A 25,126-nucleotide genomic window follows, 5' to 3' on the forward strand; every position below is an offset into this window, starting at 1 on the left:
TTTCACACTGATTAGCTTTACCTCGCACATCCAACCTCCTCTCTACAGTCCCTTTCCCACTAAATCAATCCCATTATGTGAGTACCTACACTGGTGCTTGAAAGACATTTGCCAATTCAGAGAAGAGGGTACCCTCAGATTTTAATTTCTGCCTGTGCTTTGGGCAAGTTCAGCTGTTGTGAACTTCAAAAGCTTGCATTATGGCTCTTGGTAATCTCCTATGCAGGGCACATGCCCTGTAAACCCTTCGAAGATACTGTGAGAGAGATGGGCATCCTGCCCACAGGAGCACTGGGAACAGCTAGCCCTCGAGAGCCCTCCTCTTGTGCTAAGGATCCCTCACAAACCCAGCCAACAGGCACCAAGGCAACAGCTTTTCTCTGCTCTTACTATGCTGCTTCCTCGGGGTTTTCTGCTAATACTGTTAGTTCCCAACTTCCCTGCTCCTCACAGATTGGGGTATAAAGCTGGCTGATGTGCCTGTTCCCAGCTCCAGCAGCATCAGATCACAGGGGAAGACTCACTGTGCCCTCTGTCTTCTTTCTTTTAGCTTCATGGAGCGCAGCACTGTTCAGCCCAAAAAGAGCCATTCATGCTGATTTTTTTCAGCTGAGCTGTTTTGTTTTTCTTCTGAGCCCTCTTTCAGCATTATCCCATAAAAACTGTCTGAGATCTGAGTTTTTCACTGCCTAGCATTAGGTGGTAATTAATCCACCAGACAGTTTCACAACGATGCCTTCCAAAAGGAGAACATCCAGAAATAGCAATAAAATACAAGCTTGTGTTGTGCAGCAGCGAAAAAAGTGCACACCATTCCTTTTCAGTGTAGACTGTGTGTTAGGCCATCCCCAGGGCTGTGGGCAGGAAGGAGAAAAACAAGACTGAGGTTAACATGGAATATATTTTCTAGACAGATGGAGAAGATAACAGTAAAGGATCTTTTTTGAGACAATGACTTCAAAGAACTCAAGCATGTTGACTATTTTTTGTAAGGATATTCAGGATGCAAGTTTTGCAACTAGAATGGTCCTTGTTCTCACAATAGCTGATACATTTTAAAAGTAGTAGCAACTGTGAGATGAGTCAAACTTAGATGAGATTGGTACCTCCCAGGTGGTGCTCTCTCCCACTCCCCTCAGCCAAAGTCCTAACACTCCCTCTCTTTGCTCAGACCCACTCTCCAAATCACCATTACCTGAAAGTTTTCTATTTACCAAAAATATTTCAATCCTGAACTGCATATTTTATTCTGGCCTATGACTCAGATTGGCCATCTTTTACTACCAGATGCCATTTGATTTTCATTTATATGCACTAAGTGCTTAATTACACTGAGAAAAGATAATAGCAAAACAGAAACTGCAACTGGCTGATTGAACCATTTCATAGGTCTGAGATGTCTCTGCGGTTGATAAGTGTCCCTGGCCAAAGCAGAAAAGTGTAGAGGGAACATTAAAATTGCAACAGGCTGTTGTCAGCACCCTCTGAGAGAAGTGTAGGAGTGTCACGCAGGCACCTGTACCATGAAGCACCACATAGCAATGAAGGCACTAATGGCTCCACAGTTGAGGATGCTTGTAGGCAGCCTGAGGAGAATGCCATTTTCTGGGTTGCTTTTAAACCATGAGTGCTGTTGATGATGCTTCCATGCATGACAGACATCCAGCTACAGTGACCATGCCAATGTTCTCACAGGGGATGCAATCCGCAAAGAGTATCAGACGTCTCCAGTGCCAACACCAGCCACACAAATGGCCACCACAACCCCAACACCAACGACCACAACAACAGATCCTTCCACCACAGTGCCACAGCCAACCACAACACCTGCAACAACCAGAACTACAGCAGCTGCAGCCAAGACTAGACCTGGACTGCATAGGGTCAGAGATATGGGTCAGTGGCGTGGATGTTTGCATTGCTTTCCTCCCAAATGACAGCTCTCCTAAAATTTAAGGAACAAGACATGCAGCTGGATATATCATGATTTAGTGGATCACAAATTCAATAATTCAATGTAGAAATATTAGGACTGGAAAAAATATTTAATTCCAGCAGCTGGGCTGGAGTTAGAGTTGTGCCTTTGAGACACGTACAAATTTAGTTCATCTCACATAAATACAAACATGCAGATTTTCTGAGGTGAGAGTTCATCCATAGTAAAATTTATGCCTAGTCTTTATCTTTACTTATAATGTACTGGCATATAAACTAATTTGTGTGGGAGTAAGCTCTCCATCCCCAAATGCTGTGATGATTTTCAGGTATGTGAGGCTTTTCAACAAATAGTTCTTTCATTCACATGTCTAGACTGAGAGCTCAATACATAGGTCAAGACTTGTTTTAGAATTAATTTTGTGATAACTTTCAATAAATGAAAGTTGTAATAAATTTTTTGTAACAGCATTTGAATTTTAAAGATTAAAACACTGTGAAAGAATTCTCATATGATTTTTGCACACTCATTTTCCTTAATCTGTCCTTCCCCATATATTATTATTCATTAACATTGTAGGTTTTCCTCTAATATCTGAAAATTATAATCTCTTATTTTTAGGTTCTAGCAGTGTCCACCCAGCATATGCATCTGTGGTAGCTGCAGCATCAAGTAAGTATGGTGAAGTAAGTATGCCACAAGGCATGTAGTGCAGTGTATTTTAAGGCAGCAATGATTCAATAACCTTTCAAGCCTCAGCAAACTCAATGACTGAATCCAAGTCTGGATTTAAACTGAAAACCAGATGCTTGGCCTGAATGTCAGAGATGCTAATCACCCACAGTTCTCAGGGAGCTTCTCTAGTGAATATCTACGCATTTCAGCCTTGGCAAAAACCTGGGTTTCGTAACACTTGAGACAAAGATTGTGCTGTTTGAATCATATTACATTTCCTATTACTTCCTTCTGTCATAGGGAGACTTGATTTAGTTGTTAAGTACACAATGCAGAGGGCTGCATAACCATCTAAACTTAAGGCTGAGAGCTCTGAAATGCTGACATACACTAAACCAATGCTCTTTCAAAAAACTTAGGCTGTGGTTCTGAGCTTGGCGTAAATGTGATGTTATTCCTGGCATGCCACTTGTTATTGACAACAGAGCAGCGGCTGCTCAGAGCTCCGCATCTCAATCCAGGAACCTGCTCCCATTCCAGCCCACAGCCTGCAAAGCAAGTATTTAGAGGTGTTTTCCCATACACTGTGTAATTGCTCAGCTGTGCAGTCAAGTAAAGGAGAATATTTTCAACTGTTTGCAAGTTTCTGAGCATGGGGATATGATTGCTTTTGAGTGAAAAGGGAGCTGGGCCATCATTAGATTTTATGCTCCATAGCCATTTCTGAGTGCTTGCAGCTCAGCTTTGCTCTCGCGTACAAAACTGCAGTCATCTCTGCTGCCAAGTAATTCAGAGCCAAGAACGTGGCAGGGAAGGTATCTTTTGGGTAATTCAGGTCTGGAGGAAAAGCATCATTGAGTCAAATTTAGTTGTGAATACAGAGTAAGAGTAGGGGCAGGAGGGGTTACAAGACAAATGTACAGGTAGGTATGTGTATGGCAGGATTTACATAAGTGACAAAACAATTCAAAGGGGTTTAAATTCAATGGGAGTCTGCATCATTCAGTGCCTAATGTGCCTGTAAACCTAGTTCTGAATGTTGCTTTCTTTTCTATTACCTATTCCCGCAGGCTGAGCACAGAAGAGGTCATTACTGGTTTTACTAGCAATTAGAAAACCTCGTTTGAGATTCCCCAGTCAGGGAGAGATGCATGTTGGGAGTAAAGTTTTGGCAATATTGAGATCAGTGGGAAGGTTGTATTTGTCTTTAATAAGACCAATAATTTAGTCAAAAAAATGAAAAAAACTCCACCAACAACCCCAAAACAAACAAATAAGCACTCCCATTTTCCAAGCCTTTCAGTGGTCATATAATTATAATTTGGACCCATCTTTCTTCACTTCTTTACTGAAGTCTAAACATACATTTACTCCCAAAAGATTAAACTGATCAGACTTAGAGACAGCTCTATTGTGAGCTGGAGTGGTGGAGACCTACTTCTGATTTCACAGGCTTCATTTCTAGGACTATGTCCAGCATGCGTGTATCTGATATCTGGCTTCCTGAATTCTCCTGACCTCTTCTTGATTCTAAAAGAGAAGAGGTGGATAAGCAAAAAAAATACAGAAAATATAAATACAGTTCTGATGCAATGACCATACACAAAGCAGTTTAGCAGGTGTCTTTTTCTGAGGAGCCCTTAGGACTCGCTGCTATTATTCAGGTCAGAGTTTCTGATGATGCCATTGATCTTAATCAGAGTTTGGCTTGACCAAACAGAATCAAATGTTCTCCTGTCCATCTTGGCTCACAGGGACTCACAGATCTACCTCTCATCGTGCACTGGTAGTTTACCTGCAAAACACACCTCAAAAGTAAAGAGCCATGAAATAGAGCACAGTCAGAACGAACATGGCTGTGTTAGCTCTGGTGTTACCACTTCCAGCCACCAGTACTGGCAGAAGTTCATAGGGGCAAACAAAAGCAGGACTTGCAGAATAGAGCATTAGAGCAAGGGCAGAACTCCTGCCCTAGTTCTGGCTGTTCTTGTTATTTCCCCTTTATCTTCTGTTTGTTAAAGAAACAGGAAAAATATCAGAGACTCTGCTCCATTGCAGAACCCCTGTTTTAAAGACTTGATGTGGCAAAACTGTTAAATGAAAAACTAGTTTAATTTTCAACCCAGTTTTTGGGATTTGCCTGGTGACTGTCCATCCCCAGTTTGTTACAGACTTCTCCTAGTCCTGTCTCAGCCTTCAGCTTGCACAGAGCTCTGCTTAATGAATGCACATTCACATGGCACAGCCTCCCTCACTGGCATCTCAGATTCGAACAAAGAACAAGCTTTTCAGACCATGGAAGTGCAATTCCAACCTTTCCTCCTCTACCACGACTGTGTTTGCCCCAGTCAACAAAAGCATGGCAGAAACCAGCTTACCGATGGTAATGTGCCTTTGGGTAGTACAGCAAAAGGGAACAGCCTCAAGGCACAGCACAGTCAAAAGGAGCATAGAGAGAAATCCATGTTGCTAACATGGTTGGGTTAATTAATTAAAAAAGTGGCATAAAATACTTGCATACTGAGCCAATCTCTTTCTTACCGCCTTGTACTCTGTTTCTACTGACCTTTTAAAGAGTCTTGTGACAAATGTGAAACAAGGTAAGCTCTGAGGCTCAGAGTTAATTTTCTACCACGACTTTGGCATATACTGATCTCCTGTGGAAAGCATGCCCTGCACAATCCCATACAACACTGACTACTGCACACACAGACTTTTCCAAGCCACAGTCTGACCAGGCCTGGTCCATCTGAAGCCTTACCAGCTTACAGAGTTTAAAAGCCTTGCCAGTTTTGGCAGATGAGCCTGTTATTTCCTTAAATAAGATCTCTTTGGCATCTGGAGTTTACACAGTCTGTCAGGACAGCTCCTAGAAATCCCATCAAAGGGCTTCTAGTGGCCTGGAAGGTTCAAGTTTAGGTCAAAGGCAAGCTCTTTGCTGTCACCTAATTTTGCAATATCAAGTTCCCAAGGAGCAGCAATTCCTGTTTTCTAAGACAACCCTTCAAAATGGTCTCATTGATGACATCTTATTGACAAAATAATCTCGTGGGCCCCTGTCCAGTGTTCATAGGAGTCAGTTAGAACATTCCCACTGATTTCATCCAGCTTTGGAATTAATCTTTCTGGGAAAACTAATGAATAAAGGCTTGTTAAAGGATAAGTTTGTTAACAAGCTTCTTAAGAATAATTAATGAAATGAAAGGCATGATTAAAGACATGGTTTTCATCTGCAAATGCTTTGAGCCTTTAGTATTTTTGAACAATGTGAATTTAATAACCCAACCCAATCACCTTAAAAAAAGCCTTCTGTGTAAAGGTATTTCAGACACACAAATTCTCACATATTATGTTTCATTGTCTCATTATTTACCATCTGCCTGCTTGCTCTCTGCAGAAAGGGTAGTAAATGGTCTGGGGGGGTTTGGGTTTGGGGTTGAAACCTTCCTCACACAACCAGTACAAATGGATGGTTCTGAAATAGAAATACATATAGATAACCAGTGCGGATGAGAAAGAAAGTTATAAGGGAAAACAAACCACAGAAGTAACTTCAAATCTTTTAAATGCAGACCAGAGACCCCTATAAGTAATAATCACAACTGAAGGGAACCTTAATTAGGCTAATCTGTATGACAAACAGAGCAAAGCAATCTTTTATTTAAGCAGGCTCAAATGATACAGTTAACATCTGAGAAAGTCTATTGATGAAAACTTCATATATGAAGCATTAACTCTGACAGCTAGAAAATGAGACTATGTGAAAAAGTCAGGTAGCAGTATCCTGAACCAAACATGGTATAAACCACAATTTTCCATTTTGCTGTCTACTTAGGACAGGTTCAGGCTGCACAAGGAAGAGGACAGAATACAGGTATGTCAGAGATTTGTATTGCTAGAATACTAGAAAATGTTGTGTTTAAGTTCCATGTGCTAACCAATACAATATTTTCAAAGCATTCAGGAGCACTTCCACCTCTACAAGTAACAGGAATATTGTACGACACAATACAGGTAAAGGCATTACAATCTTCCTCTATTATTCTCCCTGTAGATAGTTCCACAACTCACATCTACTGAGTCAAGCAGTAGTGCACTGTTTTTCCCTCCTAACCATATTAATAGCAGGATGTAGTGACAGCCTATATTACACTGGTCATTGCGTGACACTAGTGTAACCTGTAGGTAAAAAAGCAAACTGAATTAATAAAACTTAGAATTGTAATTAACACAGTATTCTAAAACTATTTATAGAGGTCCTTTATAATATTTGCTGTTGCAAAATGAGGGAGGAACTTCGTGTCTGTGTAAGCTTGTGGGATGAAGGCCTGACCCTGAGAGGAGACTTGTTTTCAGGCCCTAAACATGATCAGCATCCCAGGACCCACTACCACTTGTTCCAGTGCACCAGCTAATACCTGCACTGTGCAGCACCTACTAACATTGAAATTTTACTGCTTTTACCAACCTCCTTCAGCTTTTCTTTTTTTTTTTTTAGATTCATAGTTTCCATCTTCCTTTTCATTTGGTTTGAAAATGTGCAGAAAGGCAATTTGGGATCACTGCATCCTTTGTGATCATGCTTCTCTCTCCTTGCCCACTGGCATCTAACTTCTCACCTCTTTGTCGGATCACCCAGGTATTCAGCGCCAAGAGCCTGTTGCCACCTTCCAGAGGGCTGCCAGCTCTCCAGCCCACCTAGGTGAGCAAACTGCTAGCAGCAGATTTTCCACTCTCTTTCACAGTTTTAGCAACCCCAAATTAGCCCTTGTACTGCAGATTGTTTTCCTGTATCCTGGAGGAGGACCAGGGCAAGACTCATGCACTGAATGCCAACTAGCAGCTTCCTGAATGCAAAAGGCAAAGGAAAGCTCGGTGAGCTGTTCTTCCAGGCTGTGGGAATCAACATCTACAAAGTGTTTGCAATTTTCCCTATTTGTTAGTCAAAACAAGAAACAAAAGAAACAAAGAAGAAACAAAAAAACCAGCTCTGTGCAGCCTATCAGGTCTTCGATAGAGCTAAATCTTCTGTTCAGGTGGTTCCCAAGAACTGTTCTTGTCCTAGTCAGCTGCAAGGGCATTCATCTGCCTGTAACTCAGAGCAAAACATCACTTTTTGAGACAGTTTTTCAGCAGGCTCCAAAACCAAAGAAATTTGGGGGATCTCAGGAATGTGTACATTAATTGTGAAGGCAGAGGTTCCTTTTAATACTGAATGTAGAAACATTACCTGTACTGTTCTTCTTCCCTGGCCACACAACTGATCCTTCACCAGCAAGCAGCCCTGTCAGCAAGTGGCCAAGGCAAGTGCTGTACCATGGCAGAACTGACCTCTAGCATGGGCAACCAGACCCACTGAGGAGGGAGAGGCTGCAGTACTTTAAGGTGTCCCTGGGGCCCTGAGGGCTTTAGTGAGATCTGGGAAGCACAGGAGGAGTATTGCAACATTAAAGAGCCAAGTGGTCATTCACATTGAGGCTAGAGGACACTGTTATGCAGTAGAGCTTTCTGGGTAATACCAGCCAAGTAAGCTTACCCAGCAATCTCCCCATCAAAATGACAATTAGAAGTTGACTTAGTTGCAGCATATTTAAAATGGATACACTTCTCGTCCTAAGATTTACTCTGTTCCCTCACTTTTCTACTCCTTCTTGTTTCATTCCCCTTCTCTTCCTTCTGGTTTCTACCTGTGTTTGTCTTTATCATATTTTTGGCCATATAGATGTCACAGATATTTCCTTTTTTTCTAATCTCACATTTTTTGTGCTCCTTCAATTCTGTTTGCCCTTGTCAAAATTCAGTACCCACCTTTAGAGGGAAGACAGGGGGGCACTATTTTCCTGGGCTGAATAGCAGAGTAAATATGTTGCCTGTAAACACATCGGTCATGGCAATGCACTAATTATGTGACACCATATAAAGGGTAGGGATAGTCTGAGGCAGCAGACCTGCCTTTCTGGCAGGGCCAAAATGGAAAAAACCCTAACATCTGGACCAAAGGATGTGCTGGCTAATTCTCAGGCTAACCAAATCTTTGTCAAAAAAACAGGAGAATAGTGCTGAGCCTTATTTAAATCAAAGTCAGTGTTTGACCTCACCTAATCACTTGAGGCACCTTACAGTCCCCCCAAAGTGAGTACAACGCACAAATTTCCCACCATCAATTATTCTGTTTTCTTCATCAGAGAATAAGCAGGAAAAAACCCACAAACACATACTTGCCATATTCCCAGTGAGTCCTGATCCTTTTTTCAGCCCAGGCTTTGGCAGCTCAGATGTGCTGCTCTCAAGCAGCAAATTTTTCTAACAATCAAAAGGAAATTCCTGAACAAGTCCTTCTTTCTTGGAAAGACGAGTTGTTCTTCTTGATCCTGTTGAGCATGTGCACGCTGCTCTGCAAACAGCAGTGATCAGCTCTGGGGGTTTGGCCATGCTGTCGAGAAGCTTCCTCTCATCAGCTCAGGTTAGCAAAAGGGTGTGCTGGGAAATCACCTTCCCTGACATACCAGTTGGTTGTGCAGCTTCTCAATGCATACTTCAGAAGGTCTCAACTCTTCCAAGTTCTTGACAACACACATTAACTCTCTTGAAATACCATACTCACTTAGCCCAAAATTGCCTTTTTCAAGGCAATTATACTGAAGAGTTGTGGTGATGGTGTCTTTTTCTTTTTTTTAAAGACCAGTCTTGGAGTATTTTAAAAATCAGTCCTTTGCTTTAATGGGCATCTTCAAGTGGGGAACAAAAAAGCCTTAGTTAAAAGAATAATCATTTTACTTTCAGATATGCATTTCATTGACAGCTTTCTTTGTTATGTGCCTAGGACTACAAGCAAGAAATAGCGCTTTTCCCTGGATTAACAGGTCACCCAGAAAGCTGCATATTCTCTATATTTGCAGCCAACCACTACAAATCCTTGACACTTATCTTGTGTTTTTCTTCATTAAGAAAGTAAACCACCACAGAAAGTTCTAAATGGGTGAACTGAGAAGACTAGTCAAAGAAGCAATAGACAGTTCTTGATAGGGATTGGGACAGACTAGAGCATCTGTCTGAGTTGAAGCAGCTCTTAAGAGTGAATCTAGAAAAACTTCAGCATTGAAGTTTACTGACAAAAACCAGTCTTTTTTCTTTTCCAGCATCTGCCTGTCTTTCTGAAAAGCATCTGTCTGTCTTTTTTTAGTTTAAACAGTCAGAGATGTTAAAGGAACCTGTGTTCTGAGGATACTATCTGTCAATGAGGTGACAGCAGAAAGAAACCTGTGACACGTGGGATGCGCACATTCTATTGCTCTGATCTTTCAACTCACATCCCTACGTACAAAGAAGAGAAAAGATGGGCAGATCTATATGCAGCTCCACAACGAAAGATGACAGGGTTCCTCCTACCCTGAGCGAGACCACACATCTTATTCATTACTCTGTCTCATGCAACGAGTCTCCCTCCCAAAGAGAAGCTGATAGCTCCTCACCAGAAAGGCAACCTAAGGGCAAGATCAGTGCTTTCACTAGGCTAGAGGACACTGGCAAGCCCATGCATTACTTTTTCCAAACCTACATTGTAGTTCACCCACTGGCTCTAGTCAAAAGTGCTCCAGCTCTGTGCAGTTTATCAGGTGTTCGATAGAGTTAATCTGTTCCTGTGATTCTCAGGAACTGTTCTTGTCCTAGTCAGCTGCAAGGGAATTCATTTGGTGATTACCCATCACTTTTTGAGATGCAGCAGGCTTCAAAAACAAAGATATTTTGGGGTTTATTTATAAAAGCAGCAATTTTGATGAAGTTAACCATGCCTGACAAGTGGCTAGCAATATTTAGGCAACTTCTTTGTGTTTGGATGAGCTGTAGGGATACAGAAATCTGTAGATGAGAGGTACTTGCAGATTTTTGGTGCAAAACAACCTAAACCAAGCAAAAGTATATTGAAGTCACTATGTGTGCCTCAGTATCAATGTAATTTAGAGGAACAAGACCAAAACAGATCTAAAGAGGTGTATTTAAAACCCTAAAAAAAGATCAGAGCTCTGGAGGCAGTGATACAAGACTCCTAAATATGGTTTGAAATGTGTGCATAAAGGTTTCCAGGTTTACTGATTTCCTCAGTTCCTAAGTTGTTAATGTAAGTCATTGTATGAACTGACATTTCTAAATTAAGTCAGAACTCTGTAACCTCTAGTAATTCCATTATTTTCAGTCATAGTTTTTCTTTTCTTTCATGTGTAAAAGCAATGGAAACAGACTCATGGAAACATGGATTGAGCCTTTTTGACACAGGTAAATATTTTAAACATCCAGTAACTAGTCAGGGAATAAGTGGTTTCCATCACACATGGGAAAAGCTAAATCTATTTATTCATCAGGCCCATGACACTATCAATAACCATCTCATTTTATGAAGCAATAACAGCATGTAAAATTATAAAGAAGGTATGTCATTTACATCTTAGTACATTATTCTGTGGTTGCATCAGTCTCGAGTTCCTGCCTAAAGCAGAAGCACAACAGATGAGTTCTGGAAAGAGTTGGCAGCTACACTACAGGAAAAGAGTTCTAGCTACTGAAATCCATTTGTAAATGACAAAGTATTTTGGGAATGTCACAGCTGGGATCACAGTTTAGAGCTGCAATCAGATTATTCTGATGTCAATGTACTTAGGGAAGACATTCAGATAAGAAAAGGAGGATTTAAGTCAAATGTAAAGAATAATGAGCATCATTGACATTTTCTGACATTTTATCCTTAAAAACTGGCAATCTGGAGGTGATAGTATTTTAATAAATACTGGTGAGGGGAAAAAAGTCCTACATTTGTAGCAGGCTCTAGTAGCCACAAGACCAAGACTTGTGCAACCCTTGATCAAGAGCATTATGAACTGCAGGTTCTGCATGTTCAACATTTAAGGGCTCCCTTTGCTCAGAAACACTAAAAGCAGACTACACAAGATACAGGCCAATTCATGACATGGAACTCTCTCTTACAAGGGGCTTGACCATTTAATATAAGACATCTTTTCCATCACAGTTTTCTTGCTACAGAGGGCTGTGCTGGTGGCCCTTGTAAAGGCCATTCCTTTGAACACTCTGCTTACTTCAAAGCTGAGGCATGACTAATACTTGCACTGGCTATGATGAACAGCATAACCCATATGCATTACCTTGTGAATCCAGGGTCAGCAGCGATAGCTGTTGAGGCAAAATTTGCATCATCTCAAACACAAACAGATTGCCCTTCTCCAGCTGCCTGAGCTAAAGACAGGAAGCATTTCTATTCTCTGTAGCTTAAGCCATTAGCGTGCTTATTTGGGAAAAGTTACAGCTCTAGGGCTGGAGTGCAGAGCGACATTTTGAGGCAGAAAATGACAGATTGCATTAAATGCAATGAAAGGTTGGGCATGGGGGAAGGGATGTTGTATTCATAGTTTCTCAGCAACTGAAGTGCCAGTGTAGACTAGTGTGATAAAGTCTGATGAATTCAGATTGTCACTTCAAAGGAATTGTTTCTGGTGTGGATGTAGACACTGCTGTCTCACTCAAGTGAATGGGAAGTTTAATCAGTGTGGACAGCTGTGACAATCAGTGAAGGGAACTTTAATTAGCATGGCATAGACTGCCCATGCAGCAAGTTGAAATTCCCATGGAAATACCAACGTTAAATTGGACTGGTAGAGCAGGGAGGCCCATAGAGACTGACCACCTCCCCAATTAGTTGGGGAAGAGCATTTGGTGGGTGACATTATTGTTCCACTAAGCACAAATCAGCCAGCTGACCCACAACCTTCAAGAACTGATAACTGTACTGGCAAATAAAAACAAAAAATGCTGCACTGCCTAAACTTGAGTTTTCTATACCAACAAAGCTAATGCCAGGTGTTTGTCTGGGAAAGGAATATGTGTTTTATTGGATGCAGATAAATGCATGAGGCAGATAATCTGAAGCTATGATTTAGCTTCCGTATACAATTTAGCTGCTAAAGTGGATGGCATATGTTAATATCTAATTTCACCACAGTGTTAAATCCTCCTACTTTCTGTTCTGCATATAAGGCAAGGTTGGGGAGGAACTGCACATATGGGGTACCAAGCTGGCACATGTGAGGAATGCAGTGTGCAGGCTGCAGGATGAAGTGTGGCTTTGGTCTGTTACTGAAGAACTATTACATACCAGTGTAATGAAAGACTGTATTGGAACATACACAGTCAGGAAGGCAAGCTGATGACTCTTTCAGGTTTTAAAGGAAAAAAACAATAATAATTTTCATCCATGTGGTTGACAAAGAGAGGATGAGTATGGATCCAAGTCACGTTGCCCTTAACTTCCACATCAGATAAACCCACGATAAGCCTGCACAAAATTTGCCTTGCGTCCTTCCTCCAGAGGCAGATTTGGTCCCTGTCAGCAAGATTTTGAGGCCTGAGAGAGATCAGAAGTGTTTGCTGCCACAAATGTCACTGGATAGAACTGTTTGGTGTCACCCCTGTTCCACATGATTTTTTCTCAGTCGGGAACAAGCACCCAGCCTCAGGTAGTGCTGCCCCAGCACCACCACTCTGGCTCTCCCTGATGATGTTTCCCGCATCCAAATGGGCCTCCCATGGGCAAACACATACTATATGGGAGGCACACTCTCCCCTGTTCCTTGCCTAAGAGCTCATCCCAGGTGTGCAAGAAAAGAGGCTTTCCAGCCCACTTTTGAATGGGTCTAGCCTGCTCTGGCACAAGAGGGCCAGCTCCACCAACTGTGGGGTCAAGGCATTTCTGTCACAAGAGCCAGTGTCAGGATGGGTGGAGAGCTCCTATTCCCTGTTCAGTAAGTATCCTTTCCAATGCTTGGGCAGGAGTACAGGGAGGCTGCATGTGGGGCTGCAGGCACCACAGGGCACCACGTACAAAGCACCAAAAAGCAACACCAGCCCTCAGACAGTCCTAACCTGGCCAGACATAGCCAGGGATATTCTCAAACAAAATACACAAGGCAACCTCTAGCTCTTGCCATAAACAAAGTAGGGCTACTCTTTGTACCTTTCATCTATTTAATTCACAGGCTACCACAAAGGCTCCTGTACAAGGCCAAGCCCAGGGTTCCAGCTAGCTTTGTGGTTCTAGTGACAGGGCCCAGGGACAAGCAAAGGAGAGGGAAATCACACAGTGCTGCTGTTAACGGGTCTGTATAGTCTCTGCAGCAGAAACTTTCTTCACTGTCAGCTGAATTTAAAACCGAGAAGCCAAAGCAACCTGTCCCATACGGATGCTGCAGTGTGCTATAGTCTCTTGGTGGGGGAGCAGGCAGCAGGTCAGCTCTACACTAGGTCCTGCATACTCAGACTCACCACAAATGTGGCCCCTGACACAGAACTATGCACAGCTTTCAGCATGCAGGTAGAAGGACTCAAAGAGGTTATATTTGACAATTATGAGGGGTGGATTATTAGACTTAACTGAAACAGAAATAGGAGTGGTGACAGAGAGAGGTGGAGCTTGTGTTTCCCCCCATTTTCTTGGCAGTTTTCTGCATTAATATGGCTTGGTCATTAATACCTTCAGCAACCAGCTTAGGTTGTTACGCCTCCCGTCATATTCAGTTGGTGACCTTCCCTGATGTCCCTTGATATACACTGCTCTCATGCTCAGCTTGCTTATGGCTGGCTGCTACGTAGAGACAAACTCTGTGGCACCTAGTAATTTCTCATCTTTTTTCTATATTAAGCTCACATTTTCTAAAGTTACCTTTTTACTGTGTCTCCAAAGTCCATAATACTCTCCTTGACTTATTTGGTGATGAAACTTTAAGGAAGTCTTCCTCCTCCTTTTCTTATAAAAGTGAATGTGCTGTTTACAAAAATAATAAGCTGTTCTTGTGTTCTTTAGACCAACTCCTTTCTTAGTGAGCGTTCAGTTTGTGGCTTGCCTGATCATTGATGTCTCTTCTGAGGATTAGCCCAGCTAAATCCCCTTAATCTTTTCATGCTGTAGTGAAAAGGAACAGCTCTTTGCCCTTGCTTGGAAGGGAGATACTGCACTGTAGGAGACACTTGCCAGGCATTCAAGTCATGAGTGAAGTTCAGTATTTTCAGACCTTCTGATGCCAGCCTAATAGTGCCCTATGAGTCAGTGTATCTCACAAGGACATAAACACATGTTCCCAAGGCTGCTACCACCCAAATACCTCGCCTTAGTCCTGAGCTAAAATCCACTAGTGGCCTATGAGACTTTTCCATGACTTAACTGTATCTCTCTCACACCATTTACCCTCTTTCTTTCGTGCTTTGTAAAATAACCCAGTCCTCCAGGGGCACCCAAGGAGCTGTGTCTTGCATTGCTTCCCCAGCTATAACACAGTGGGGTGAGTCACTTACTACCTGTGCCTTCCTCTCCGGACAGAAAAGCAACATGCTAAATCTGTTGCTCATCTGCTTCACACACTGTGCAGCTCACTGTAAAGCATGGTGAGCCAGTGGAGTGGCAGTGCCAGTTCTTGGGGGCAAACTGCTGGGAAGTCACCGTCCCACACCATGGCCGTCAGCCTCTGCTCCTGAGGAGCCCTCTACTTGCATATGCTGCTCCCAAGCCCTGGCAGTTAGGGGACTGACTCCCAAAGGGGATTCGAAGCTGGTGTTTGGAGAGAAATGTCTGCTCTTGTTTTACCCTGGGAGTGATGTAGGTGGAAAAAGGTAAGCTCCAAGGAGCTTAACCCTCATTCCCTCCCACATCAATCCTCAGGCCAGGGGATCTCTGCAGTCACTCTGTTGCCTGCTTCCTTACAGAGCAAGGGCAGCCACTAAGCACACACCGATGGAGCCTTTCGTTTCTCTTTCTAGGCTTCAGCTCAAAGGAAGAATTGAACCCGAAGCCACTGGAGTCCATCTCCCAGGGTAACCAGAGTACGTACTCCAGAATTAATTTCATAATTAAGCCATACCATATTATTAATTACGTATTGCTAGAATGCACTCAAATTAGATAGCAAAAGGTAAGTTTTCAAGAAAGCCTATGAAAATCCCAGAACATGTTTTTCTCTTGCAGAGAAAGAGCAAGCACTCTCTGCCGACCCCTCTTATACACGTAATCGGTTTTTGCTTCTACAAGAAAGGAAATAACAGCCAAAATTTAGCTCACCTGGGCAGGGAGATGGTGGCTGCTCACTGCTGCCTCTTCCCAGGCAGTATCAGCTCCATGCTCCTGGGGTGCAGAGCTTCTTCCCTCAGGGACTTTGATGATGGAGGATGGCAATCCAGTGTGTTGCAGTCTGGGTTAGACAAGCAAGCCCTGCTGACCAGAGCAGACTCCCACGGCTATGCTGTGTGTGGGTACCCTTCCCACAGCAGTGGGTGGGAGGAAAGAAAATCACCTAAGAAAGGGACCTGGCACCTGCCACAGCAAGGAGAGAGTGGATGCAGAAGGAGCATCAAGGATCCCTCAAGTCCGGTGAGGAAAATGTAGGCTCCCCTACTCTAAAAAGGAAATTTTCTATGTCCTTTATAATTAAAGGAAGATTTGCCCATTAACTTATCCTTAGATAAGGACCAGAGTTGAAGAAGAAAGAGAAAGCAAGCTCTGAGTGGAGAGATGGGGTTGTCTGCCGCCTCCTCATGAGAAGCCACCTCGGAGAGGAGGCTTCACCCTCCCAGCGGTGCCTGGGTCCTCTCTTGCCCACCCGCTGGCAGCTGAATGCTGACTGGATTCTTTACATTAAGTACTGAACCAAATGTCTATATATTCCCAGGCACTCCTTAAAAGTACTTAAAAAGTACTCTTAAGAGTACTTAAAAGTATTCTTTTCCCTACCAAAGATGTCAAAAACACCTGAAATTGATACAGAAATAAGGCAAAGAAGAAGAAAAGGGGAAGGCTCTGCCCTGCAGACCCCATAGCACTGCAGGAAAGCAGAGCTCAGTGCAGCAGAGACGCAGGCAAGGACATCTGTGTTTATAGCAGTTGAACTGAGATAAGACACACCAGAAGCAAAATTCTCATCCTGCTGATACCTCTAGGATCATAAAAGCTGTAATTCAGATCTTGCCTCTCTGCAAATCAGAATGTGCTCACCTCCCTATGAAGTACCTTTAGCCTGTGCTCTTGCAGTGTCCCAGCACCAAAATACCCTTGCTGTCCAAACCCTCCCCAGAAATTAAGTCTGTATATAAGGGTGTGTAAATCTTTGCATACCCAGACCCTGCTGGCTAACAAACTGCCTACTTTCTACATCTAAACCTCACGGTGTAGCTCCCTTTGAAGGACAAGAAATTCAGGAAAACTTGGCCATTAATTGAGACATTTGTTGTGGGTTCCCGACCTTGCCTCACGATCTGCTGTGAATGGACACAGTTCTCAGTCACGGTCCTGTAATTCAGCATTATTAGAATTAGAAAAAAGAGACAGCTACGGGAGAAAAAATTGAAGGTAATGAGATGGGAGGAAGTTGCATAAGCCAGTAAGAACAATTGGCGCTTTGTAGCCTTCGGGCTACCAAATGATTAAAACACACTAGTTTGGACAGTCTGATTGGTAGGAGGCATCATCACAGGGAAATCGAGAGATAGGGATGACCCAGATGCCAGAAGGGGAAAATGTTAATTAGCGCTCTAGTTAAGGCAAATTTTTATCCCACTCCTGGTCCCACACCAATGATGAACATTTCTCCACTAACTTTCAGAGACATGAAAGCAGGCTGGCAGTGACGAAGACAGCATTTGTAGAAGCAGAAAGATGAGGTTCATCTGTGTAATTAAAGGGAAGAGCTTGTTTGGGTGCAGGCATACCTTTTCTAGAGCATTGTTTTCAGCCCAGAGAGGCAACACATAACAGCACACTGCTGCTGCTGCTGCACACACAGGTCCACAACAATATGTAAAAACCAGCTTCCACTCAGTTTGAGTACACCAGGCAAAGGCATCATCCCTGATGTGAGCTCCAGTCCAGAATGAAAGTAAGGAACTATTTTCATTCAAAAGTGCAGAGTTGCTGGGATTATTGTCAGTAATCTTTGATTGCAATCTGCTTGAAAAAACCCCATGGCTTCCTTCCCCTGAGGCACATCCCAGTCATCACACATTTTGGGAACCTCCCTGCCTTCTGAGCAGCATTAACATCATATGTGAAGAACTGTTCCTGTTACGTCTGTTATATCCATTAAGTCCACAGAAGTATAACCAAGGAAATTCCTGTAGCTTGTGCTCTGCAGGTGGCCAGACCACAAAATCCAAGGACCATGGCTGGTCCTTACAAACTCCCACCACCCCTGGGCTGCAAATAAAGCACGCTGAGCCCCAGCTGTGGCTTTGAGGGCACAGGATACAAGTCAGCTTGCTCTTGCATGGCTGACCTCCCTAGCTGCCAAATCCAGTGCTCCCAGACTGACCCCTGGGAAAAGATTCTTGCCCTTTTGTCACACAGCCAAGCTCAGAGGCTGTTTAGGACAAAATTATGCCAAGAATTGTGTTTACCAGTGAGTAGGACAGACTTGAGCCCCCAGCTGTGATTTGTCCTCATCAAAGGCTTCTCATAGAGTTTACACAGCAGGACAAATCACTGGATGCAGACATTTTAGGCCTTTGCTCCTCACAAGAAGCACAGCTCTCAGAAAGGACTAAAAATATCTTCTGTGTTTCTTTATCTCTCCTCAGACTGCAAGGTTGATTTGTCCTTCTTAATGGATGGAAGCTGGAGCATTGGCAAACGCCGCTTTCAACTTCAGAAGCGGTTCCTTGGTAATGTGGCTCAAGCCCTTGGCATTGGCAGTGCTGGTCCTCTGATGGGCATCATTCAGTATGGGTAAGAATTTCTAGTGCAGCTACTCCCATTGCCACAAGGCATGACTGCACACTCTGGCAGCTGTAGCTCTATGGCTGATGTGTGCTAAAGGTCTCACTCCAGCTCATACTCAGGAACCAGGTAGCACAGATCAGTCCTACAGCTTTTGTGTTCTATGTGAAGCAAAACACTGATACTTGCTCTCATTTCTTCTTTTAGTGATGACCCTTCCACAGAATTTAACTTAAAAACTTATGCCAACTCCAAGGACCTAAGAAACGCCATTGAGAAAATTCAACAGAAAGGGGGACTTTCCAATGTTGGTAGGTGATGGGGCTGCTTACACATCCTCAGCTCAGGAAGGACTTCAGAGCCTGAGCTATAGTGAGCCCATACCTCCTCTTGGGGTACAGAGGCTGTGACCAAACAGTGTTCAGTGCTAGGACAGTGCTGGTGAGAGGGCACTGCTCCCACCATGACCTGCATGTGTTGGTCCAGGGCACTGCAAATCCATTGCAAGTGGAGAGGATAGACCTATCTCCTTGTGGGCAGTTCCCATTGTACTTTGGGAATCCTTCCTAACTCAGGTCATCACCCCAAGCTTCTCTGGGAGGGGGTTCAGTGCAGGAGGGCTCAGGAAGCACTGGCACTGAAAGCAACGACCTCCCTCCCTCTCATGCAGCCATGGAAACTGCTTTCCCCAGCTCTCTGGAGCCTCCAGTGCTTGAGTCAGCCCTCTGCTTACCATTTCATGGGATATTATCAGGCAGAGTGCTTCCAGATCTGTAACTCCTCAACTCCTCTTTTATTCCAGGGAAGGCACTTTCATTTGTTAACAAAAACTTCTTTTTGGATGCTAATGGAAACCGAGGCGGAGCACCCAATGTGGTTGTAGTGGTGGTGGACGGGTGGCCAACGGACCAAGTGGAAGAGGCCTCCAGGCTGGCCAGAGAATCAGGGATCAACATTTTCTTTGTCACTGTTGAAGCAGCTGCTCAAAATGAAAAGCAGAATGTTATTGAACCAAACTTTGTGGACAAGGTATTTAGTAGGCTGGATCTGGCCAGGAGCTTGGGTCTGACTATGTTTTCCAACCTACTTAATTCAGGGCATTTCCCTTTCCTTCTTACCCTTATGGTTATTTCTTGTCCTGCTTGTATGTACTGTCCTGAGGTCTCCTGTACAAAAAGCCAGGCAGTAATGCTGAAGTCAGAAAGGGGATGAAGTTCAGTAAAGTTCTGGTTTGAGGTACATCATGGGGCTTTTGACCGACTAAACATTGGCACACAGCTGCAGTCATACTGAGGTGAGAGGTTTTCCAAATATACAGTAGCATGACAAAGCAAAATTGCAGCCTGAGCTTTCCATGAGTCTCCTGTTGTGCATTTCCCCCTCAGCAAAGGGTGAGAAGCCCTGTCAGCCTAATGCCAATGTTGCATTTACAAACAGGTCCCATACAAGCAAATGTTGGGACAGTCACAACATAGGCACATCTTAGTTTTTCATCTATACTGGGTAACTCAAGCATTTTGTTTCCATTGTTAATGCAGATGATTTTTCCGTTATTTGTTTCTGCTGCTTCATAGTAGCTCTTAGAAAAAGAGTAAGCCCCTGCCATGTGCAGCCAAAACCGAGAATGCAAGCCTTGATCGATTTGTATTTGGCACCAACAGTAGCTGCCTGCTCAACAGTAATTCAGGGCAAGCTGGCACCCAGTTACAGCAGGAGATATCTACCAAGTGCCAGAACAGGCTGGACTCAGGAAGCAGAGTTTAGTTATCCGGTGTTTTCAAAAAACAGATTCCAATCTGAGCTGGGTTGCTCTGCCATGAATCATTCCCATGAGTTTCAGAGCTGCTCCAGAGAGCTGCATTGTCTCTGGTCAGCATTTAATTTGATTGTAGTCTCATTTGCATTTAATATTTTTAAGAGAGCAAAACTACAGTGAGTGTCTGCAAACCTGCCAGGGACACAGCAGAAGTGGGAGTAGAATGGACTCAGAATAGGAAGGTAAAGAGGGAATGGTGACTTGATACTGCTGCATCGTAACACTAAAATAGAAACAAGACAGGAAGAAGAGCAAATGAGGGCACACTGTGAGGAGCCCAGACTGGAGGGAACTATAACTTCCTTGATGTTAGGCTTTATGCAAGTGCCTTGGCCTTTTAAAATAGTCAGATACACACACCATCACTAAGTTGATAGATAAAGCCTGGCTTAACAAAATATTTCTATCCAGAGACCTGAGGCATTAACATTTATAAGGCATTAAAGCCAAGGACAATTTGATCCAGCCTGTTCACATTACTTCTCTCCCCGTCCCCCCACCTGACTTTTCCCACTTACTCTTCTGTGCCTCCCCTACTTCCTACCCACACTCACCTGACTCCCACTACAGAAGTCTCCCACAGATCTGGCCTCTATGAGTATTTACTTATAAAAGTTAATGATTTTTTTGTTTGTTTTTTTTCTACTATTTGGCAGAGTCAACACAATGGGGAATCTTTATAGACTATTTGCATTTTTCACCAAAATTGCCTGCGTTTTTCTGCTTAGAAGGGTATGAGCCCAGGATAACCCAAATTAAGTCCCAGGTTTCACTTCAAGATAGTAGGGTTTGTCAGCAGGCAAAATTTTCCTTGTTGCCCTGAACAATGGGAGCTGAAGTTGCTTCCCAGTGAACACACAGGCTCCTATAATGTCATTGGAGCCACACTAACAGAAGCTCTGTGATTTGGATGCTTTTCCTGTGAACAACGTAACTCATGTAAAAAAGCTGGACAGGTGCCAAACTTGCTTATTACATTTCTTTCACTACTATAATACCAGCTCCATCCCACAGCTTTTAAAAAAAGGCAGGAAAAACTTTCACATTACACAAGTATCTGTGATTGCTACATTGACATCATTTCCCAGGGAAGCAGCTGGTGACTGGAGGAGTGGCCATTTCAGACTCTAGCATTGCTCTTTCCAGGAGCCTACATTTACAATTTAGCTACATACCCCAGCAGAAACAGGCAGACTGAATTTCCACTGCGTTCATCCTTGTGTTGGCTTGCAGGCGGTGTGCAGGACAAATGGTTTCTATTCCATCAACGTGCCCAGCTGGTTCAGCCTACACAAGGTGGTCCAGCCCCTGGTGAAGCGGGTCTGCGACACCGACCGGCTGGTTTGCAGCAAGACGTGCCTCAATTCGGCCGACATCGGTTTCGTCATCGATGGCTCCAGCAGTGTCGGCACCAGCAACTTCCGCACAGTCCTCCAGTTTGTAGCCAACATCAGCAAGGAGTTTGAGATTTCAGACACGGACACCCGTGTCGGGGCCGTTCAGTACACCTATGAGCAAAGGCTGGAGTTCAGCTTTGACAAGTACAGCACAAAGGAGGATGTGCTGAATGCCATTAAGAGGATCAGTTACTGGAGTGGTGGGACCAGCACGGGAGCAGCTATCAGCTATGCCTCAGAGCAGCTGTTCAGCAAATCCAAACCCAACAAAAGAAAGATCATGATTCTCATTACAGATGGCAGGTCTTACGATGACGTCAGCGTGCCGGCCATGGAAGCTCATCGAAACGGTAAGCTCCTCTGTCACTACCTGCTCTCCCCATGTTTCTCAGCATTTTTCCAGATAAATGCAGTTTGTTATATGACTGCACCAGAAGAAACTTTATGAAGGAAGTGTACTACTTCACCCTGGGGTCTCTTTAAGCTCTAACAAGATCAGTAACTGTTTAATATCTGAATAAGGAACTTCAGGTGGAAAAAATAATCCCATAAATCATTGCAAATGCAGCTATGTCTAGGAGATCTCAAGGGATTTCTACTGTCTTAGTAACATACGACTCCTTTGGCTTTCCAGTCAGGATAGTCATATCTTCCAAAACATTTGCACTGGAATAAGACCTTGTTGTTCAGGAGCCTGTTGTTTAGACCCAGAACAAAAGTTTTACTATTGTTTAAGCCTTTTTGTTGTTGGCAAAAGGTACTTCCAAAGCACAAATTAGACCTTTCTTTCAATTTGAAAATACCGCTTTTATACAAAGAGAGCACTCCAATTCACTGTCCACTTTTTTGTGGCCTGGAAACTACATTTGCAGTATTGGTATTAAATGAAATTTAATGCAAAGAAAACACTTATGCTTATTCTAAAATATGGGTTTCTTTCCAGGAGTCATTGCTTACTCCATCGGAGTTGCTTGGGCAGCCCCAGACGAACTGGAAGCCATTGCAACAGACCCCGATAAGGAGCATTCCTTCTTTGTGGATGAATTTGACAACCTCTATCGCTATGTTAATCAGCTCATCCAAAACATTTGCACAGAATTTAATTCCCAGCCACGGAACTGATGGACTCAAGCAAGGCAGGACCCTTGGGCACCATGCTGAAGGCATGTCAAGTGCCACAGGAATAATGCCAGCCCTCAGTACAAGAAACACTGAAGGTGTTTTCCTCTGGCACTTTCTAGTCAGCAAGGTTGATTGCAGCTCTGTCCCTATGCATGCTCTGTGTAGACTGTTGATTTTTTTTTTCCTTGCAGTCTTCAGAAACTCTGATTTGGATGGATAGTAAAAGAGGCAGTAAACATGGAGGAAATAAATGCAGCAGCTTGAACAGCTGCTTCCAGAATAGAGCCCCAGCTTGCCCAGTTCTCACCTCTGAACACACACAAGCTCCTAACAATGTACCACCTGCTCCTTGAAGCAGCCAGGTCCCTTCAGGGAGTGGCCATGCTGCTGAGCAGCTGTGGTAGAAGCACCTCTGTTGGCACTGCCCAGCAGATGACACTCAGATCAGGGCTGAAATATCAGACCACAGCTCAAATTTGAGTACCTTCTTAAAAACAGGCATTCCCTCCATATTGCTGTCTTGCCAGCAAGTCAAGCTTCAGCTACTGTAAACTCAAGCACTGAGATTTATTGAAACCCTGGGAAACTGGAAAACAAATGAGAGGAAAAGGTCAAGATCTGGGACCATACAACCCTTTGTCAAGTCCAATAAAGCCCCAAATCCACAAGGCAGCCAACATGCAAGAACTGGAATCTAGTCTCCTTCAATACTGCATTAGTATTTGATTTTGAGAAGTGTCTTGCCTCCTTAGCTCTCTTCCTCTGCTCTTGGGTGGCTCAAGGCCTGCAGGACCACAGGAAAGTTGCCAGGACAGAGAAGACTCTGAGAAAAAATGTGGGTTTAAGTTGCTCACACTCAGAAAAGCATTTGAGACCCACCATTCTGTTGTTAAAACACTGCTCAGAACAGCTTACAGCAGTCTGTAGTGTGAGGAGAGCCATTCTGTATTATATACTGGGAAACACAGCATTTCAAGCATTTACAGACACCCTCTTTCAAATTTGGGATAGACTTATGTTTTATGGATTGATTTAAAAATGTAGATACTACAGCCCTGGATCAGTTAAAACACACAGTGGTTTCTTAAGTGAAGAACTACCCCTATCACTAGTCAGTGAGGGGGGACTGACACACTAGGAGGACCAAAAGAATCACACTTTAATTAGGAAGCAGCAGTTGCTGGTTATGTTCCATCCAGTATCATTTAAGAAAATATGTTCATTAAGCAAGATTATCAAAGAGCCAATAAAAATGTGTTCATGCACCTTATGGCAATCGAAGCCGTGCCACATCAGGCTTGTGGAACTAACAGGAAATGGGAAGAAATTAAAACTTAAATTTCCCATATTACTTGCAAATCAAGCTTTTAACAGTATTTATAGTTTTAATAACCATGACCCAAGATATTTATTAGCCACATAAAAATTTAATTGAAGTTAACTGCCATAAGGGAAACTCCTTTCTGTCGGCAAAAGTAGCACAATCTTTTAAATAGTTATGTTTGGAAATGTGGCTGAAAAAAGTGCCAATTAAATAAGCATAATGCAAACTAGTGAAACCAGCAGATTTTGCATGATCCCCCTCGTGTGGTAACATAAGCCAGGCTGGGGTCCTCTCAAGAGGTAATCAAAAACAGTCCTGGACGAAACAGTGGTTTTACACAGGGAAGGTTCAGATCTTCCTCTTAGAAAAAAACCATTCTTAGAAGAATATCATCAATTCAACAATGCTACCCAGACAGAAGGTGCAGGCCATTGCCAGCTTCCAAAAAAAAAATCAAAATAAAGACATAAAATATATTTGTATGCAGAATTTTTAACACTAATCTGTGCTGCTGCACTTCCACAGCAATAGTTTCTTGGCTTGAAGAAATGATTAAGAAGAGAGTTAGGTACGAGCAGAGTAACTCCTAATACTTCCCATCTCCCACCTCCTCACTACTGTTTGGTTGAACACATTTTTCTCTGTCAACAAGGGACATTACATGGGCTGGACAAAACTCAAAGACATGACCTGAATTTAATGAGGACTTCAGTTCACACACCAGATTTATTGTCTGAAAACCACTTGCTTGGGGTTTGATTTGGGGCTAGCTGAGAAAAAGACCTAAGTCTTAACTTATACCTACTCTTAATATTGTGGCTTAATTTTTAATGCAACAATTTACCACCACATATTCTTCTCCATACTGACCATACAGCTGTGGCACATAAAACTGGTATCCCACAGAGACTCCCCAGTATTTCACTCGTGCTCTGCAAAAAGCACAGCAATGATGGCTAAGATATTAGGAACAGCTAGAGCCACACATGTTCTTTAGGATATGCATAAGGGATATATGCATATAGGATATAACTTCTTCCTAAAGCTTAAACCTCAAGCAGTGACAGTAAACTTTCAAGAGCTTTTTCACAGGGAA

The 25,126-nt window shown here is 43.2% G+C and overlaps 1 protein-coding gene across 1 annotated transcript in view; it reads left to right on the plus strand.

The window, feature by feature from the left end:
- The window catches only part of VIT (vitrin), a 38,996-nt gene extending 14,106 nt beyond the window's left edge, over nucleotides 1–24,890 (plus strand). The window contains exons 7-18 of the mRNA XM_017806604.1: nucleotides 1,696–1,896; nucleotides 2,558–2,608; nucleotides 6,447–6,485; nucleotides 6,569–6,625; nucleotides 7,251–7,313; nucleotides 10,838–10,885; nucleotides 15,428–15,490; nucleotides 18,233–18,380; nucleotides 18,579–18,682; nucleotides 19,174–19,400; nucleotides 21,421–21,934; nucleotides 22,528–24,890. Coding sequence (XP_017662093.1) covers nucleotides 1,696–1,896; nucleotides 2,558–2,608; nucleotides 6,447–6,485; nucleotides 6,569–6,625; nucleotides 7,251–7,313; nucleotides 10,838–10,885; nucleotides 15,428–15,490; nucleotides 18,233–18,380; nucleotides 18,579–18,682; nucleotides 19,174–19,400; nucleotides 21,421–21,934; nucleotides 22,528–22,706 — 1,694 coding nt within the window. The 3' untranslated portion in view covers nucleotides 22,707–24,890. The remainder of the gene's footprint in view (nucleotides 1–1,695; nucleotides 1,897–2,557; nucleotides 2,609–6,446; nucleotides 6,486–6,568; nucleotides 6,626–7,250; nucleotides 7,314–10,837; nucleotides 10,886–15,427; nucleotides 15,491–18,232; nucleotides 18,381–18,578; nucleotides 18,683–19,173; nucleotides 19,401–21,420; nucleotides 21,935–22,527) is intronic.
- The last annotated feature ends 236 nt before the right edge of the window (nucleotides 24,891–25,126 follow it).

The sequence above is a fragment of the Lepidothrix coronata genome, unplaced genomic scaffold, assembly GCF_001604755.1.
Source record: "Lepidothrix coronata isolate B3197 unplaced genomic scaffold, Lepidothrix_coronata-1.0 Scaffold16, whole genome shotgun sequence".
NCBI classification, from domain to species: domain Eukaryota; kingdom Metazoa; phylum Chordata; class Aves; order Passeriformes; family Pipridae; genus Lepidothrix; species Lepidothrix coronata.